General features: G+C 41.1%; 2 protein-coding genes across 2 annotated transcripts; both read right to left on the reverse strand.

Annotated features, from left to right (window-relative positions):
• Positions 1-8,633: 8,633 nt before the first annotated feature.
• LOC102700923 (ribosomal RNA small subunit methyltransferase-like) lies at positions 8,634-11,592 on the reverse strand. The gene is made up of 2 exons (XM_006660359.3): positions 11,161-11,592; positions 8,634-9,501 (listed from the first exon to the last, which is right to left on the reverse strand). The coding sequence occupies exons 1-2, from the start codon at positions 11,470-11,472 to the stop codon at positions 8,740-8,742; spliced, it is 1,074 nt and encodes a 357-aa protein (XP_006660422.1). The 5' UTR covers positions 11,473-11,592; the 3' UTR covers positions 8,634-8,739.
• Positions 11,593-15,752: 4,160 nt separating this feature from the next.
• On the reverse strand, positions 15,753-20,098 carry LOC102700645. The gene is made up of 5 exons (XM_006660358.3): positions 19,825-20,098; positions 18,373-18,526; positions 17,140-17,360; positions 16,362-16,535; positions 15,753-16,251 (listed from the first exon to the last, which is right to left on the reverse strand). The coding sequence occupies exons 1-5, from the start codon at positions 19,987-19,989 to the stop codon at positions 16,165-16,167; spliced, it is 801 nt and encodes a 266-aa protein (XP_006660421.1). The 5' UTR covers positions 19,990-20,098; the 3' UTR covers positions 15,753-16,164.
• Between the last annotated feature and the right edge of the window lie 420 nt (positions 20,099-20,518).

Genomic DNA, 20,518 nt, shown 5'->3' on the forward strand with positions numbered 1-20,518 from the left:
CCGATGCCGCATCCATGTCTGCAAACCGATCCATCGAAGAATACCGTCCTAGGCACGATCTCGACGTAATCGACTTCCTTGTGGTGTTCGACTATGAAGTCGGCCATTACCTATCCTTTTATTGCTTTGGCCGACTCGTATTGCAGGTCATATTCTGTTAGTGCCAGTATCCATTTACCCATCATTCCTTTCAAAACTGTGCATACAACTGTGCATTCAGCAGCCAGCAAGTAATACCTTAACTTGGTGCACGAAAAATACAAGCACAGGCATAACCTTTCGACTTTTGGGTGTCTGGTTTCGGCATCCAACAACTTTCTGCTCAAGTAACATACCACCCTTTCCTTGCCGTCTACTTCTTGGATAAGTACCGAGCCGATAGTTTTCTGATCGGCTGACAGATAAAGTTTGAAGGGTACCCCTTTTTTAGGTGGCATAATGACTAGGGGGTTTTTCAAGTATTCTTTGATTTTGTCGAACGCCTTCTGGTGACTCTCCCCCCACGAGAATTCTTGATCGGCTTTTAATTTCAGCAAAGGAGAGAAGGGTTCGATTCTTCCGGACAGATTTGATATGAACCTCCTGATGAAATTAATCTTGCCGATCAAGGATTGTAATTTTGTCTTGCTTTCCGGAGGTTGAGTGTCGTTTATCCCTTGGAGACATCCTTGGGTCACTTTGATCCCTTTCTCATGCACCATGAATCCCATGAATTCTACTGTCGAGACAGCAAAGGCACACTTTGTAGGGTTCATCTTTAATCCATATTGCCTTGTTCTTTCCAGTACACGCCGAAGGTTGCCCAGGTGTTCATCCACTGTTCCGGATTTGACTACGACATCGTCTATGTAGATTTCTACCAGGGAGCCGATTAAATCATGGAAGATGTAATTCATGGCTCGCTGATAGGTTGCTCCGGTGCTCTTCGGTCCGAACGTCATAACGACCCATTCGAACAAGCCGATTGCCCCCGGGCATCTAAAAGTTGTTTTGTGGATGTCCTCTTCCGCCATGAAGATCTGATTGTAACCGGCGTTGCCATCCATGAAACTTATCATCTTGTGCCCTGAGGCTGCGTCTACCAGCTGATCGGCTACTAGCATCGGGTATTCATCCTTGGGAGTTGCTTTGTTCAGATCTCTAAAATCTACGCAGACCCTTAGCTTGCCGTTTTTCTTGAGCACCGGGACGATGTTGGATACCCACTCTGCATACCGACAAGGCCGGATGAACTTAGCTTTGTATAATCTCGTGATTTCTACCTTAATCAGTTCATACATGTCGGGTTTGAATCTCCTTGGTGGTTGCTTGAAGGGCCGATAACCTAGTTTAATCGACAGCTGATGTTCAACGATTGATCAGCTTAGACCTGGCATCTCATGATACTCCCATGCAAAACAATCCACATACTCTTTCAATAATTTTATTAACTCTTCCCGGAATACCGGGGTCAAATTTGCACTTATATATGTCGGCCTTGGCCTGTCCCTAGGTCCTATATCTATTTCCTCTAGCTTATCGGCCGACATAAATCCCTGGCCTAGCTTGCCATCTAGGTCGTCCACTGCTCCGGTTAAGGTGTTTACTCGGACTCCTAATCGCGTATCGGCTGGATCCTAGTGTCCGATACGCTCAGGAATTCCCCCAACCAGGGTTTTCCGGAGATGCATTCATAGCCTTTTGCTTCTCACGTGGGAAGGTCCGTCGTGGCTATGTTAACTGATCTATCGGCTGCCACCACCTCTACTTGATCCCCATGCCATTGTATTAGACTTTGGTGCATGGTCGAGGGGATGCAGCAGTTGGCATGGATCCAGTCCCGTTCGAGTAGTAGACTATAGGACCCTTTTCCGTCGATGACGAAGAACATAGTCGACAGCATTTTGCTTCCGACCGTGAGCTCCACGTTGAGACACCCCTTAGCTTCCGAAGAGTTGCCCCCGAAGTCCTTGAGCATCATGTTAGTTTTGATGAGGTCATCGGGGGTTTTGCCCAGCTTTCTATAGGTGGAGTATGGCATTAAATTCACTCTTGTGCCGCCATCAACTAGCATCTTCGCCATCGGCTTCCCGTCGACGTGCCCCTGGATGTAGAGCGGTTGGCCTTTCTCCGCCGGTTTCTCGAAAACGGTCGGCTGTGAGGGTAATATGAGTTGAGCTGTTGCCTCCTGCACCTCGTCATTGGACCAATCGGCCCTAAATTCTGCTGGTAGAATAACTACCATGTTCACATCGGCCAATGGTTTATGGACCTCTGACTTGATGCGCCACTCTTTCCGTGTTCTCTTGGGCGCTGGTGGCTGTTCTTGATCTTGCTGCTGTTGAAGCTCTCGTTGACGGAGTCGTTGCAGCCGCCTCTTCTGGTTTTTTGTGAATAAGCCGCTGGGGCACCATTGGTCGGGCTTCATTAGCGGCAGCTGCTCTTGATCAACACAGTATTGGCCAATCTACCCTTCATCGTAATCCTCGTAGTTTTGCTTCCGAGGGCCCAGCCTGTCATGCACTGATACGTGGCGTCATGTTATTGACCTCCTAGGGCACGGCTGCCGGCTGGTGTAACTTTGCTCTTCGGGGTTGCATTCTGGGCAGTCTTCCCTTGATGGCGATCGTATCTTCTTCCTAGCAGTATTGGAAGAACAGGCAATCCCAATGATCATCATATCGGGACGGCCCGTCATGCCTTTGGCTCTTTTCGTAGCGCCGATGGTACCTGTTCATCATTGAGGTAGAGGTGATGTTGTTAGTACCTGCATGTGTCCGGGAGCTGCTGCTTGCCCTGTAGCCGAACCTCGGCTGAACCATATTGACAGGGAACGGGTGCCCGTCAATCTTCATCGGCCTCTTCGTTTCTTCGAACTTGATGCGGCTCTGTTCGACAGCTGCCTGGATTTGCCGCCGGAAGATTTAGCAGTCGTTCGTGTGGTAGGAGACAGTGTTGTGCCATTTGCAATACTTCTTCTTTTTAAGTTCTTCAGCCGATGATATGACATGTCCTGCTAGTAGCTGGATGTGCCTCTCTTGTAGCAGAAGGTCAAAGATCTTGTCGGCCTTGTTGACGTCGAAGTCGAACTTCTCTGTCTCCTTTGCTCCCTTGACCTAGGGGCAGTTCTACCAGCCCTATGTCAGATTCTTCGACGTCAGAGTCCGACAATTCTTCAGCCAGATAGGCGACGCAGCGTTGGAACTTATCTTTCCTGGCCTCCTGGTATTGGATCTGATGAGCCGATACCATCTAGACGAGGTGAGCTAGACTCTCGAACTCCTATGCCGAGAACTTCTCCCTGATCTGGCCGAGCAAGCCCTGGAATGCTAGTTCGGTGAGTTGTTGGTCGCTTAAGTTTAGCCGATAGCATCGGCTCCTTACGTTGCGGAATCTTTGGACGTAATCATGGACCGATTCGTCCAGCTTCTGCTTGACCGTGGTAAGATCGGTCAATGTCATCTCCTGTACTCCCGCAAAGAAATACTTGTGGAAATGTTTTTCAAGATCGGCCCAATTCCTGACCGGAACCAAGTAAAAGCCGATCCCGATAGCGAGAGTGGGAAGAAGCGCACTTTCAGTGCATCTTCAGCCGATGCTTCGCCGCATTTAGCTAGGAATCGGCTGACGTGCTCAATGGTCGATGTACCATCCTGTCCTGAGAACTTGGAGAAGTCCGGTACCCTGTACCGGCGAGGTAACGACACCCTCTCAAACCACTCTGGGTATGGGCGCCGATACATGGTCGTTTGTTCCCTCGGCCTCAGGCCGAAGCGTTCCTGCATGACCTCGGCTATGTGATCCATCCATTCTTCATCCCTGAATTGGCCTCTGGACACTGGGTCAGGCTATCGAAACTAGTTTCCATATATCGGCTCTTGCTGATGGGGCCATAACGGAGGCGGCTGATACTGCTGGTTGTCCCGGTAAAAGGGCAGCGTGGCGAGCATTCCTTGGTGGAGTCCTCTCCTGGTAAGGTTGTCTTAGCCTTTCATTGATTGATTTCCTCCAAGCAGGATAAATATCAGATAGGCTAATCGGCAAGTTGATCTTAAAAGATCAGACCCAACTGAGATAGTCTGAAGATCAATCGGCCGATCAGACCGTTTTGACATTTATCATCCACTAAATTATCAGCCGATATAGGACTAAACATGGAATTTGTATAGTAAACTGGAAAGCTATACTAATTACTCGCATAAAACAATATCGTCCAACAGCATACACGCCCAACCTAGACCTAGAAGATCGAACCTAATCGAGACAGTATAAACCTAAGTATAGCCACGCATGACATCAGATAAATATTATAGCATATGAATAATAAGATAGCAAAGTAGCGTAACCCACCAACTAATCTATTAAACTCAACCGATCGGACAAATTTCCATGGACAAATCACACCAAATATACATAGATCGGACCTAACCAAGACAGTATGCAATCTAGCACGATATAACCATAGAAACATGAAGACCAATAAGATTAATAAACCAATCAATGAATTACTCAAGATAACGCTAGCTAGAACTCTAGTAGTAAGCCCTCGCAAACTCCCAATCTAACCCACTAACACGGTCCTAGCGAACCAGATTGATTGGACTAAACCGAGACAGAACCAAGTTCGCCAGCATCATGCCAACAGGGTAGACAGAAGAACTTGCGAGACCTTGATCGAGAACTACAACCACTTCAAGCCAGGACAGACCAAAGCAATAATAGAACTCAGCCTGCCGATCAACCAAGCAGAAGATCGAACTTAATCGAGACAGTTCTATCTTAGTTGATCGACGGGTTTTGACGAACTCGAACTTACATTGCGAAGTTGACAAACCCCGCGCCGAAAGCTCAAGCAAGTCAAATATTTGAGGCGATGCGCCAAGTTGAATTGATCTGAAGATAATTTACAAGGACCTCGGGCACCTATGCCCCGGGAAATAACTAACCGGATAAGAATCCGCTACTACCTAACTTTACATTATTCGGACTCTAATTAAATAACAGAATCCTAAATAAACTTCAAGATAAATCCTAACTAATTTACATGGACTCACAGTTAAACACCGAACCTATCTCCATCTTTTGGGTTCAATTAGACTCTCATCCTTGTCCGATTTGGACCCTATCGGTTGCAATCCCCTTGCGTCTAGCTTCCTGTTTCCAGCCGATTCAAACCTCCTTGTCTGATTCAGTCTTTAACCATGTTTCAATCAATAACGCTCATTTGCACAAATCTGGCGTTAACACCCGGCCCCGACCCGCCCCATTGCCACCCCTACTCCTGAGAGTCACCTGCATCGGATTCAACCTCTAGGTCTGAAGGGGGAAATTATGAAGGTTGAGTACAAACCACCATATTCAACAAGTAGCATGGAATAGAAAAATAAATGATGCAAAGGATCACAAGGAATAGGCTAAGGTTAATTGCAGTACCAACATCACTGTCCAACGTTACACCATGTTGCAACATGCCCAACCGCTACTCAACATTACACCATATTGTAGTAGTCCCAAACCAGTGTCAGTTTACTTAGGTCATTAAAGGTTTGACTAACCACAGTGAATCTGGTAGTTCGCCCTTAACCGTGGGCACGACTATTCGAATAGATTTACTCTGATGAGAGGTATACTACTGTACCCACAATACACAGTTTCACTACACTTGAACATGCGCTGACGTACTGTTGACACCAAAATTTGGTAATTTTCCTTATTGGATTCGGATAAAGAAAGGTGCAATCACATATGGAAATTTTATCCAGAGGAGTTCGAATCCAACAAGGAATCATGAAGACCAAGGCATGGCGGCATAATTTTATCTATTAATTAGAGTTAGTTTAGGATTTTTGCTTCATTTCTAAGAGAGTTAGAGTTTGATCGGGACTTGTTTGTTTTCTTTTATCTATTAGAAACCGTGTCGTATCCAATATGAATTAGAGTTAGGGTCTGCATAGTAGTTTGTTATTTCTTTTCATCTATTAGGAATTGTATATCATGTCCAACACGGACTAGCATCCACCCAAGGGTATAAATATGTATGCCCGGGATCATTGTGAATTATCTACATCTCAGATCAATCAAATTTCGGCACATCGACACCCTTCTCACCGAGGTTTCAACGCCGGCGGAACTTGGCACCTGACGTGGGGCTGTCTCGATCTCCGGCGGAGGGGTAAGTCCTACATTCCGTCGGCCATGGTAATCGTATCGGCTAGATTAGAACTGTCTCGGTTCGGTCTGATCTTCTAATTTGGTTTCAATTGCTAGTTATCATATCAGTTTCAGCTTAGATCACTTTCGTGTCTTGAGTTGATCTGGTCAACCACTTTGGACGATCTATGTTGGTTTGATATTTGCTATTTGACATATTCAATCTAATACTGTCTCGATTCGGTCCGATCTAGTAGATTGCATTTATCATATGATTTATATCAGATCATTGTATTTTGCTCATCGTTTTATCGGAATACAATCCGATAAATTATTAGTCATCGGCTCATCGGCTTCATAGCAATCTAAATCCGTTCAATATCTATCCTGACATTGCTAGGCATAATCTTGAACTGTCTCGGTTTGGTCCGATCTTCTATGATTATTCTTAGCAATCTGGGCTAGATATTTTATAGACCTTGGTCGTTTGTCAGTCGTTTATAGTCGATGATCTTTACCGATCTACATGCTTATCATATTTACATCAATAGAGTAGCCGCGATTGCCTTATTATGTTATTTTTATATCAATTGGCTTGATTTATTTAGATCGACAGTTATTTATGTTTCATTGGCTTATGAGTATTACATGCAAGTTGGTTTTAACCGATAGTAACACATGACTCATTAATTATTCAAGTCTATTTCTATTTGAGTTTCTAGCCGATCCAAGCGTTTTACAGCCGATCACTCAGCCTATCGGCTAACTATCGCAGCACCAACATCCGATCGACTGGATTATTAGTTACCTATCGGCTCGATAGTCGATCGGCTTATTTTATTGTACATTTTGTCAGTTGCAGGATTAAACTGATTGGCACGCCCGCGCACCTTCTAAGAATTTAGGTTCTCAACTAGAGCTTTCTGAGAAACGACTCCCATGCTTCGTGTGTGACACGTGGGATCACATTTTTATGTCAACACATACCACCATGGCATACCGGAAAGGAACCTATGATAGGACCCGTCGCATAACCCTCTCTGTTCAATCGCACCACACTTTAAGTTTCGCTCCCTCCTTTAAACCAAGTTGGGCAGCCTCCTCTTGTGCCTAGGTGAATCCGGAAGCAACAAAGACTATTGTAGGGTCCATCCATACTCCATCACGCTCACCCTAGCTTGGGTACGTTAAATAGTTCGTAATTACACTTCGAATCTCAACGTTGTCCATTTTGGCTTGTGGTTAGCACTAAAATAACTTTCATGGTTTCCTACAAACTGGTCCTTAATTGCCATGGGTGCGACTCTCAAAACCATGCACCCACAGCCCATTATTATTAATATTTTAGTTGGCATTAACCCGTATCGGGTATTAAATCATTGTTATCAGCTATTCAGAACTAGTAAGGATTGTGTGATCCCATGAGCTACCTTTTTAAGCAAAACTAAGCATAGCCTAGGCCTAACTCTACTCAATTTACCCCTAGTATAACATCAATAAAGGTGGATAAACAATGGTATAATAATAAGTTACCCGTAAAATAAATACAGTAAATACTTTAATTAAAACAATGTACGTTTGAATAAGTAAAGCAGAGATTTTGCAATAATAGGTTCAATATGATCAAAGATGAATGTCACTTGTCTTGCTCTGCTCCCTAGGGTACTTCAGCGACGATTTCGATGTAAATCGGCACATCGCTCCAAATCTAAGCGACAAAGCACAAAAATAAATAAAACATGAGCAAATCTACGAGTCGTTAATCTTGTCGTTGTTCTGCCTGTTTGTTTCATGACTTGGTCAACATATTGGTATCCGTTGTGCAAATATGTGATTTGTGCACATTACTGATTTTGTAAATGCGAACTCATGTTTCGTGCATGTTTCGGTACTTAATAGGTAATTCTCATACTGCATATAATTGCGAAAAAATGCATATTTATAATTTGTAAATACAAAAATAATTTAAAAATAAGGATCAATATGCCGAAGGATTTCAATTTGACCTGCTTTACGACTGAGGAAAAGTTATACAGTACTTCGTAGTAGACTAGGCCCTCGGTTTCGCCAAAATAAAAAAAAAATCAAATTAAGAAAACACAAAAAAGTATACAGGGTTGCTGAAATAGTAGAAGAAATGATTTTTAATAGATTTTTGATAAAATTAGATCCAATTTAAATGAGCTTAAACGAACTTCAGATTAATTAGTTATAAATTTTAGAAGTCACGTTATTTTTGTTATCTACACCTGAAAACGAGTTAACAGCTTTTAAACGGCTTTATTCCTCCATCTTTTCATTGTCTGAAGTAAAAAAACGCGGAAAATCAAGTACACCGCCGATTTGGGGTTTGCAGTAGGTGACGAAGCAAATAATCAATCTGTTTCACCGTCCACCTAGCTTTTCATAAAATCATTCATGAAAAGTTAAATAGAATACTAGAGAGAGAGAGAGAATACGGCAGACAAATTAACATCCATTACTCCTAAAGTTATCTATAGATAGAACAAAATTCTAGCAGTGAATTTTCTACTGCCACATAGTACTCTTTCGTACATTATACATAAACAAGAAAATAACTCATTTTAGCTAGACCATCAAACAATTCCTTTAAGAAAAATGTATACCAGCTTTGTTAAAGAGCGACAGGAGGTATAAGAAGTCAACTTGGCTGAGCTTCGATGCTCTCTTCTCTGCAAAATCTCCTTGCTGCAGTATCCCCGTAATCTTCTCCTTGAAACTTGCACGGCTCTCTGCAGCCATATCCGCATCATCCATTTCCATCTCATCATCATCATCATCATCATTCTCGTAGCCAGTTTCCAAGTTCAGATCGTCAACCATATTTGATAGCAATGCAACATCATCTGCTGACATCTTCTCCTCAGCCGTTTCTGCACCTGAAGTGAGCTGTAGAGACTGCATTGTCTTGTAGTTCTTCTCTAATAACTCAAGGACACGCTTCTGCTTAAACATGGCGCCCAATGTCTTGTTCTTCCGATTGAAACAAAGCCTTACCAGTCCATCCCATTCTTTGAAGCTGACGGGAGGTAGGGGCTTTCTGGGCTCGATACGAACAACGGATGAATCAACCTTGGGTGGAGGCCTGAAGTTGTTCCGCCCAACCTTCAAGAGGTGTGACACACGTGACAAAAGCTGCACATTCACGGAGAGACGGCAGTAGAGACTGTCTCCAGGCTGCGCTACAAGTCTCATGGCAAATTCGCGTTGAAACATAATCACCGCACACCTGAAGATTGGGCGGTGTGACAGAAGCTTGAATGTGAGGGGAGATGAAATCTGATATGGGATGTTCGCCACGCATATATCAAAGTATGGAAGATCACATTTAAGGACATCTCCTTGGATAATCTACAGAATGATTCACAAGGAAAAATACCATGTTAATAATTTATTTTGATAATAGGGAAAACAAAAATGTAGCAAGACATACTGTTCGTGGACTATAATATATGCTCAACTGTTGTTTTCTTGCTACATTTGCCTTACAAAAAACCATTAGCCCTAACTGACTTTAGTCATTGCTGCACTCAAATGCTGTCATTTACGTTTAGCCATGATAACCTCAAAATGTGAAGAAAAATTCGTTTTCAAAACACACCAACCTTCCATTGCACCGGAAGCCCTGTTGCCGCAATGGAGTTTGTGATGTGCCTTGGCACATTGCGGTAGTTTTATTCGTAAATCAAGTCTGTATTAGTGCTTACTCTATATATATCCTAGTTTACTAAAAAAACATTGGACTATGTGAGTTGGTAGATTCACAACCATCATCACCAAAAACCTTCTTTTAAAGGAGTAAATATATCAATATTTGCTAACAACGTTTTAGGCGTTTTAATTAATTCTATTATCTTATGGAATGAAGATTGAAAAGCGACAATAGCATTGTTGTGCCTGTACAAATAGTACCATTATAAAAACAGTAAAGGAACAAAATACTTGATTAGTTCTTCAATTGTGTATAAGCACAACAATGGTACTACCACATTTCAATGTTTGAGCATAGACAGTTCCACCATCTAGTTTACAATGGATACTTAAGCAAGCATCTTGGCTTTCTCTTTTTACATGTTATTCTATTACTCCTATAAAAGAAGGTAGTGGTGGTGATGATTGTAAATTTCCCATCCTGACTCCTATGACTAACTTTTTAATGACCCCACCCCTTCAAAAAAAAGCACCAAAATAAAATGAAAATATCAAAAGGAATCCCTTTTACACCCTAAAACCTAACCCCTAAAGTCATTCATATTATTCTTAACCAATTTTTTTTTTTTTGCCAATCTAGAGATTTCCAAGAATCCCATTGCAATCTATTCAACCAGAGCAATACCACAAGCCCATAAAGAATGCATTTTTCTGTCAAAAATTTCCACCACGGTCATGGCAACTTTGGCCCCAAATTGTACGTGAAGGGGAACTGCTAGAGCTAACAATGTCTATGGTGCCATCTTCTTAAAGCTAAGTGCCAATCTCTTTTGACTGTAGACTCAGTACTTCCTAGGATATTGAAATGTACATGTAAAAACAGAACCTCAATGATGCATGGAAAACATAGGCAGACCCACAGGCCACAGCACATGGAAATGCCTAGCCTTCCAGCATTACCAAGATCCTGAAAAGGGTGACCTCTCACACCGAAGCAAATACTATGCAGCATTTGAACAATTCAAGTACTAAAACTCTAAGCTGTTAACAAATCCAACCGAATTCTGCAAGGCAAAATGGCGTAATGAAGTCTTCAGAGGCATCTGAGCATGAACAATTCGTCGACAGGCTCACCTTTTTCAGTCTGAATAACCTAGAACAAATTACAGTACAGCCCAACAACGGATTACCTGCATTTGCAATCACCTAACCAAACTAGAAGCGAGTTTAAGGTAGCTAAGCAGTCGTATTGCAACACAGTGGATTGGTGCTTAGAAAGTTGCAAGAATCCAGTACTTCTTCAGTTTCCAAGAAAACTGGAGTAAAAATGAAAAGAAAGGAGACAATGCATTTATTTACCTTGAGGCGTGAGGAGAGCGGGTCACCCTGGAAACGGCGATTGAGTTCGAGCACCATGCGGGGGTCGAGCTCGACGGCGACGACGGCCTTGACTCCGGCCTGGAGGAGGCGCTTGGTGAGGTTCCCCGTGCCGGGGCCGATCTCGAGGACGGTGTCGGTGGGCTTGAGGCCGGCCTTGTCGACGATGGAGTCCACCAGCGCCGGGTTCCGCAGGATGTGCTGCCCCTTGGATTTCTCGAACGGGATCCCTCCCTGCAGTCGCCCGCCCCCGCCACCGCCTTGTCGCTTCTTCTGTATCTTGCCGCCCGCCATGGTGATGTGCTCGCGTCTCCCCCCGCCGCCGCCGGAAGTGGCTAGGGTTTGGGTTGGGTAGACGACCTTCCTCCTTGCCGTGCCCTGCACTGCCTACACGAGATGACGACACTTCACACGGAATACGAGTAGTATTCCGTGTCAGCAGGAGAGGAGTTTTTTTTTTTAATTTTAAAAAGTCTAATTTACTGCCCAAACTAATTAATCGGACTGCTTAACCCCTTCAACTATAACTAGTGTTATACATGTGCTAAAGCTGAAGCTCAATTTATCGATGCAAATAAGATATTTTAAACTCTTTCAAATAGGATTCACAGAACCATGCATCTCCCTCCCCCGACCGTCACACGGTGGAGACGACGTTACCGCAGTGTAACCGCGGATACCGTGAAAACCGTAACAAATTTAAATTTAAAATTGTTAAATTCAAAATTGGCAATTACCGTAGCTTTGAGGTCAAAAACATACTGTCTTGGGTCTGTTAACGCCAGAATTTAGAAATAACTGTTGGAGATTAAACCGTGATTAAAGACTGAATTGGACAGGAAACAGGCCAATCGGACAAAAGACCAAAGCGGAGTATAACTCGGATTCAGCCGATGGAGTTCGGATCGGATGAGAATTGAAGTCCGATTGGGCCTGTGAACATTGCTCATAGATCCGAAAGTAATTAGAGTCCGTGTAATTTAATTTTATATACTAGATTCAGAAGTAATTAGAGTATGTGTAATTTAATTTTATCTAGTAGTTTTAGTTTAGGATTTTTCTTTATCTCTAAGAGAGTTAGAGTTCAATCGGGACTTGTATATTTTATCTAGTAGGAATTAGAGATAGAGTCCACATAGGAGTTGTTATTTCTTTTTATCTATGTCGTGTTCAACATGACTAGCATCCACCCGAGGGTATAAATATGTATGCTTGAGGTCATTGTAAATCATCTACATCATAATATAGATCAATTACCCTCGGCGCATCGCCACTCTCTTTATCGAGGTTTCAACACCGGCGGAACTTGGCACCTGACACGAGGTTTCAACACCGGCGGAACTTGGCACCTGACACGTGGCTGCATTGATTCGATCTCTAGCGAAGGGGTAAGTCCTACGTTTCATCGGCCAAGGGAATCGTATTGGCTAGATTAGAACTGTCTCGGTTCGGTCTAATCTTCTAATTTGGTTGTGCGATTGCTAGTTATCTTATTAGTTTCAGCTTAGATCCTTTCGTGTCTTGAGTTGATCTGGTCAATCACTTTAGGCGATCTACGTTGGTTTGATATTTGCTATTTGATATATTCAATCTAATACTGTCTCGGTTCGGTCCGACCTAGTAGATTGCGTTTATCAGATGATTTATATTATATCAATGTATTTTGCTCATTGTTTTCTTAGAGTACCAGCCGATAAGTTATCAGTCATTGGCTCATCGGCTTGATAGTAATTTAGATCTGTTTAGTATATATTCTGACATTGCTAGCCGTAATCTTGAACTGTCTCGGTTTGGTCCGATCTTCTTTGATTATTCTTAGCAATCTGGGCTACATATTTTATAGATCTTGGTCGTTTGTTAGTTGTTTATAGCCGATGATCTTTGCCGATCTACATGCTTATCATATTTACATCAATAGAGTAGCCGATTGCTTAATGCATTACTTTCATACCAATCGACTTAATTTATTTAGATTGGTAATTATTTTGTGTTGCATCGGCTTATGAGAATTACATGCAAATTGGTTTTGGCCAATCATACCAAAGGATTTTATTGTTTATTTAACTATTTGAGTTTATGTGTATTGGATTCTCAGCCGATCCAAGCTTTCAACAGCCAATTGCTCAATCTATCGGCTAAATGCTACTACACCAACGTCCGATCGGCTCGATAGCCGATTGGCTTGTTTTACTGTTTATCTTGTCGGTTGCAGGATCAAACTAACTGGCACGCCCATGCAATTTAAGAATTTAGATCCTGCACTGGAGCATTCTGAGAAACGACTCTCAGGCCTTCGTATATGAGACGTCAGTAAGCACAATTTTGACATCAATAGGGTCATAATAGAGAAACAGTGGATAGATAAGGAAGAGCGGTCACAGTGAACACCGGAGGCCGTAGGGGTAGCAGACATTAGATTCTAGAGGGGCAACACCAGACCGGAGATGGCTACGAGCCTACGACGAGATGACATGTGGTGTGGGTTAAAAGTCTCTCCAGTCTCATAACTGCTTTTTAGCAATTCCGCTTTCATTTTTTTTGTTCTCTAGCCATTCTTGGTGCTTTGGAGTCTTCCCCTTATTTTCCTAAGTTCTTGAAACTAGTTCTCACGGGTTCAAGATATTTAGGGATATATTTTTCTGAGTTTTTGGATAATAGGCTCATGGCCCCGCTTTTACTGAAAGCCACATGGAGAAACATAGTTTTTTTTGCTGGGGTTGCCAGTACAAAACAGGAACCAAAAGGCAGCAAAATCACAACAACTCTAATAGTAACCTTAGGCTCAGATTTTTACTGAGACCGAAAAGTAAAACTGCCACAACAGCTACCCAAACTAACACAAAGTATCTTTTTAGCCAACTCCCACTCCAGTCTAATTCTGCGACAAACGCGTAACTCCCTCCTGCAATTCAGCTGTCATTTGGTTCAGCATCGCCTCCTCTTTAATCTTCATAAGGCCCTTCCAATTCCTGAGAAGACAAAGAATTCAGAAATGATCGTTACAGGAGAATAGACTAATTTTTTTTCCTAAAAATCATGTCATTTCAAACATTCTAAAGCGTCCAGCTGACTGCAGCGAGAATCATGATACCAAAATACATTTTTTTGAGTAAGTGAGCTAGAGTGATCTTTGAGCATTGAGAATTGAATGGGATATTATTTAGAACTTGTTACTCTTGGAGGAAGACAAACTGATGGTTAAGCATTGTCAGAGAGCATCCTTTGTGTTGCACATTGGCCTAGAAAGTTTGTTAAGATGCACCTCACCTCCGTAAGAAAAAAGTAACATTGACTTGATACCTATCTAATCTTCTTGATCACTTGACGAGGCTTGGGGTCAACAGAGACCCGCTCTCTGGATCTCATCAACCGAAAGTAGGATCTGAGTGATCTGAGCTTCGGTGAAAATTCCTCGTGTCCCTCTATCTTTATGGTTTTCTTTTGTATATCGAGTTTGCTTGTGTTTGTGGTTTTGTGGTTCTTTTCCTTGTGAACCTACTTCGTTGTGGGGGTCTCATCCTTCACCTTATCTCACAGAGATTTGCTTTTGATTAAGCAAAATCTCTATTGACTAGAGATTCATGTGTTCTATGATCTGATTACACCGTTATGTTTGTAACAATTTAGGGATACAGCTTTCTCTTAAATTACTCATCTGATTACACCGTTGTGTTCGTAATAATTAAATCCTTATAACAAGATCTCATATGATTATATTTTGATGAAAAACTACAAATTACTTTTATAATATATCTAAATTACTTTCAGATTTCATTTACATTTTAGACATATAAAAATAAATTTAATACAACATAAAAGTATTTTGCATATATTATAGAAGTAACTTTAAAAAAAAGTAATTTGTCATGACATTATAAGTAAATCCGTTGTGGAATACCTATGATATGTTGATTAAATCTAATTTTTAAATAGACCTATGTTTTTACCCCTACAATAGATTTCTTTTATTGTCATAACAAGTTATTTTACTTTTCTTTTAAGTTACTTCTATTATATATGTAAATTGCTTTACTTTATTAACTTTACTTTTATGACTAAGAAGTAATTTAATAAAATCTAAAAGTAATTTAAATATATAATAAAATTAATTTGTGTTTTTCTTAAAAACATAATCACGTGAGATTTAAGATTTAATTGTTGCCGTCATAATGGTATAATCGGATCATAAATTAGATGAGTAATTTAAAAGAAATTTTCATAAGAAAAAAATACATAAATATTTGGTTGTACTAGCAGCAACTAGTTTCATTGTTTTAGATGGGTCGCTGTTTAATACTAAAGGTGTCTTTGGCTCGAAGGATTTTCAGAAGAAAAATAGAGGAATTGTACTATTTTTTTAAAAATTCATATGATTCAAAAATTCATATGATTCAAAAAGCCCTAAACGGCTAGTTAGCACGACGTAGCCGCGTGCTATAAGAAATAGCGGGCCAGAATTTAAAGGAGCTTCGTATGCTGACTGACAGAATTTATGAGAATCTATATTGTTTCTTAGGAAGGCGGAGATCTTAGTGATAGCTTCAAGGTATGTTAATACGAGGCCACGCCAGTGGTAGCAGAGTTAACGTCACCTGAAAACACCTTCATCTTCACGACTTTGTGCAATCTACAACAGCTTTCTACAGATCCCAATCAGATCATCTCATACAACCATTAAATAACCAACATTGAATAATATTTTAGAGGTTCTTTTCTCTTTTTTTTTTCTGTTCTAACTTGATCATATTCTGTCTGTCGTTCCATGAACTAGCTGCTTTGTGCTTGCTGGCACAGTCCCATCCGGGCCAACAGCACACAAACGGAAGACAAACATGTACACAGGTCTACAACACACATTAAACTAAGTTATAACTTGGCAATATATTGGATATAAGCCAAGAACAAGAACTCATTCTATGGAAAACCCTAATTTAGGGTGAACGATATCTCATTCTGTGGAACCCTCTCGTTTAGGAATCAAGTTATTTAGAAAATGTCCCGATGGAAATGCCCTGGAATCGAGTTGGCTTGCTGAGCTTGCCTAAGGTGCATGGACAGTGCATAGTTGTTTACCTGCACCGCAAGAAAAGAGATAAAATAAAACATTAGTAGCCAGTACCACTTATGATGATCCAAAAAGGGCCAACAAACAAGAATAGTGAAAACAACTTAAGATTGTATACCTCCAGGCTTCTAATCTGTTCTTGGTACTGAACAACCAGCTGCTTCAGTTGATGAAGCTCCTGGTTTCTCCCATCATGCTCCTTTTGGCGCTCATGCTGAATTGCAACTGCTTTCTTTAGAATAGTATTTTCCCTGGTGACTGCTTCAAACTGTTCCTTATACACAGAGTTTTCCTGTTTGGAAGTAAGAATATCAGGGAGAACTTCCATTTTATTAAAAACCTACCATTACATGTTCTCCCATTGAAGTTAATCCTCTAGAAAACATCCAAATAAAAGTCGTCAAGTATTAACAGTAGTTGGAAAGCATTCATCATATATATCCTCAAAAAAACATCACTCATACATCCAGTCAATCCATGTCATCCCCGAAAGTTCTTAATCATGTACTCGACAAGCATTAAAATTAGCTGGTATATGGCTATATGTTTTTTGATCAAATGTGTGTTGTGTCCAAATTTCAGAAATGGTCCTCAACTTTTAAAGTTTTCTGCTAGTCAGTGTATCATGTTGCACTTTTTACATTTAATTTATCCATCTACATCATGCACTGAAAGTAGGTAAAACCCATAGTTGCCAAAATGTGTTGAAATGTTTAATATGATTCTCCACTCAAACAGCTTTTGGCTGGCTACCGGGCTATCCAGTAGGAACAATGATATCTCAATATCCAAGAATAGACTAGGATGAAACAACAGACATATCATAACCATATCAAAGGTCAAATAGCTGACAAGCATGCAAGTTCTGAAGTGTTCTAGGAAGGGGTTTGAATTACCTTCTGAAAACTCTCCATCGCTTCTGCACCAACACGAGCGATCATGGACTTCTCAAAAACCTCCAGTACTCTAGAGGCACGAGCCTTTGCATCATCCATGTTAGAGGCATCAGTCATCTCATTTACAAGAATCTCAACCCACTGGCTGCTACTTGATGGGAAGTTATCGGCATAAGGAGCATTTCCGATAGGTGAGGCAGCTTCATTACGAGATAAAACAGCTGCACCACAAAGCAACACATCTACCATACTCAGTAGTATTCTTCAGATCAAATTCTCAAAGTAGTCAAAGAGTTTAATACCAACATAGCTTCTGTCCTATGACTAGAACTAAATATAAAATATTAAGTTCAAAAACATAAGTCTGTTGGTGAATATACAGAAGCATATTACATAGGATGCAAAGTGAAAAGCATATAATCAACGGTATTTTATCTCAAGTTGTACAGAAATAGCCATGCAACTTTAGTTGAAGTTTTGGAGATCTAATAGCATTCAAGCCATCAACCTCCAACAAAGCTAGCATGCAAAATGAAAGATGTTAAAGATTATGATTTGCATGGAAATTTAGCTTGATCAAATTTGAAATCAAATGAGATTCCAGAGAAGGGGAGAGGATATGGTAGGGCTCAGGTCTAGGGAGGAGAGGGAAGGAGGGGATCTAGAGTTTGCCTTTTTGCTTAGTGAACAAGATCATTCACATTGCACAGTTGAATAATTTTTTGTGGCTATATTAACAAATGGTAAGTAATTAGTATATGTATCTTGTGATTTCAAATAATTGAAATATATCAATCAAATCCTTGAATCCCTAGGTTAACATTCCAGACACTTTTGCCCAAGTTTGAATTATACCTGCAATCATGTATTGCATGAGCTAAAATTGTGTCATTAATTTCACAGAAAACTATGCTCCAATTGGAAAAAAAGTTGTGAATAATCAAGCTAAGCACACAGATTCTTATTGCATCATAATTCATCATCAGACAAATGAAAGTTGGTACTGAAAAACTGGTTACGAAAGGCCTGGTCAGAACACATGAATTTTGCAATAGTTCTCAAGACATTTTGATATTAATACCCCCACGAATTTGGCACCCTCCCCATGTGCCAAACTGAATCTTTAAGTTCAGGAAAATATACCATGTGAAATGGTATTCAAAAGAAGAAAGCATAGATGGTATCAACAGAACACCAGAGAACATACACAGCATCCAAAGGTCCAAAGTTTACCTTCATCAGCTGCTTCAAGTTCAGTAGACATTCCAGATGGAGATTGACAAATAGGATCCACATTATATTCTGTGGACCCTACATGTAAATTGAGCAAGAACTTTATTGCTGAATCCAAATCGTTTTCACATTCCTCCAACGCCTTCTCAATACTCTGCAGCAACAAAAGTTTTTGTAAGGTCTCTAGTTGTGAGAAATTATGGTTACCAAATCATTAAGAGGCTCCAACATGTGACATACTTTTATATGTTGATGAATTCTGGAAAGAATGCCAACAAACACAAGTATAAATGTTTGGTGGCTTAGTGGGTGTATGAAAATTTTACCAGACATGGTAGGATGTTAGTTTTTGTTATAACAACAAGCACATTGTTCAAAGAATATAAACAAAAAGAAAAGAAAAAATAACTATCTGAACAAACAAAAAAATGGTTAAATAGCATTGACGCAAGTAGGCATTTTCAGAGACAAAGAAAGGAAAGGTCCATTCAACCATAAAAAACCAATGGCTTCTTGATAGAACTGCAGGATAATTACATATTTATGTTTCGATATAATTCATTGCTTATGTGAACACATTTTCTATGCAGCAAAAACCTTGTAAGGAAGAGGCACACGTTCTTATAAGAAAAAGTAAGAAGAATCGCAAGGATTGGCAAACCATAAGACTGTGTTCATGTCAGATCATGCAATTCAAAGGGTATAAATAGTAGATAGTCCATAGTTCTGCACTGTGCTGCCATCATAATATTCGAATCCTGCCAAAATAATAATTGCCTGACGCGCTCCAGATTTCCATCAATTAAAACCATTAAAGTAAGTATGTGTTTCAAGTTCTCAAAATGTACCAGTTTCAGTCAGAAAACGGCAATCAACAGTTCCAACAAAAAAAAAGCACAACTGAACTGAAATAAGAAACGTGCATCCATGCACAGAAATAAAAAAGAACACATAGCGTCATCACTCCAAGAAATAATGACCTATAACGTAAACAGGTCGTGAATCCTAACATAAACCCTAATCAGAAAGTAAGACTGGGTTACCTGAAAACAGCCAGATTCATATGATTCATCAACATTTGATTCATCAGGAAGCTAGACAATTCCGTCATCAAACAGCCAAATTAGAACAAGAAAAAAAGGGCACTCAATGACTAGGCTAGATCATATGCGTGACTAGAATAAGCTAGTTTCCTGCAAACCCAACTAACCCTAAACCGCGGCGCAGGCAGCACCATGCCGGAAAATAATCATGCGGGCGTGCTTGATTATATCCTTACATTGCAACAGCACGGGGTACTACTAAGGGACTGACCAAACATTTAAACTTTCATCATAGATAGATTAAACGCTTGCGCTCCGACATCCCAATCAAATCGATCCGGATAGAGGCATAACTAACCACGCACGACTGCTAGTTTGCGAAGAGAGAGAGAGAAGAGGAGGAGATCACCTCGAGGCCCAGGGAGGGGAACCGCGCGCGGATCTTGGCGACGAGGCCGGGGTCGGCGAGCGCGCGGGGTCGGAAGCAAGCGCGCTTGGAGGGCGGGGAGGAGGGCGAGTGGGGGATCTCGTCGAAGAAGGAGGAGGCCCGCTTGCCGCACACCGCCGCGGACATGGTGACGGCCGCCGCCGCCGCCGCCTCCTTCTCGTTAGGGTTAGGGTTCGGGGAAGAGGAAATGGAAATGGTGGGGAGGAGAATGGGAATCAGGATTCAGGAATGCTTTGCTTAACGCCGGAGTACTTATATTTATGCGCGTCCTAACAAGACAAGACGTGTTTCCGTTGGCACCTTTGCTTCCCACGCTCTCAAACCCCTCCTCTACCAAGAATTAATTAATTTCTTGATACCACAAATACAGATCTTTCTTCTTATATCAGCCACCTTTAGAGTCAACTACTACCTTCTATAGTCAATCTAATAATCAATTCATATAATAGTTACTTATAAACCATATACTAACATGTCTCAACTGTCATACGCACACTTCGTATTGGAGTCCGTGCTGCAGCTAGCTACAAATCTATAGCACACTGCTCTTCTCTCTCCTCTCTTATCTCATTAAAATATGTCTACAGCTAGCTTATAGCCTGCTATTGTACCTGCTCTTATGAATTTGATTTACCTCACGTCATAATACTTTCTT

This window comes from Oryza brachyantha, chromosome 9 (assembly GCF_000231095.2).
Source record: "Oryza brachyantha chromosome 9, ObraRS2, whole genome shotgun sequence".
In the NCBI taxonomy this organism is placed as follows: Eukaryota; Viridiplantae; Streptophyta; class Magnoliopsida; order Poales; family Poaceae; genus Oryza; species Oryza brachyantha.

Bases quoted from the DNA above. Each gene is read 5' to 3' on its own strand.
- LOC102700923 (XM_006660359.3), bottom strand. From the start codon at position 11,472: ATGGCGGGCGGCAAGATACAGAAGAAGCGACAAGGCGGTGGCGGGGGC. The intron at 9,502-11,160 runs GTAAATAAATGC...ATCATTCTGTAG, and splicing joins CGCTCTCCTCACGCCTCAAG to ATTATCCAAGGAGATGTCCT.
- LOC102700645 (XM_006660358.3), bottom strand. From the start codon at position 19,989: ATGTCCGCGGCGGTGTGCGGCAAGCGGGCCTCCTCCTTCTTCGACGAG. The intron at 18,527-19,824 runs GTGATCTCCTCC...TTGTTGCTGCAG, and splicing joins TCCCCTCCCTGGGCCTCGAG to AGTATTGAGAAGGCGTTGGA. The intron at 16,536-17,139 runs GTAATTCAAACC...ACTTCCAAACAG, and splicing joins CGATGGAGAGTTTTCAGAAG to GAAAACTCTGTGTATAAGGA.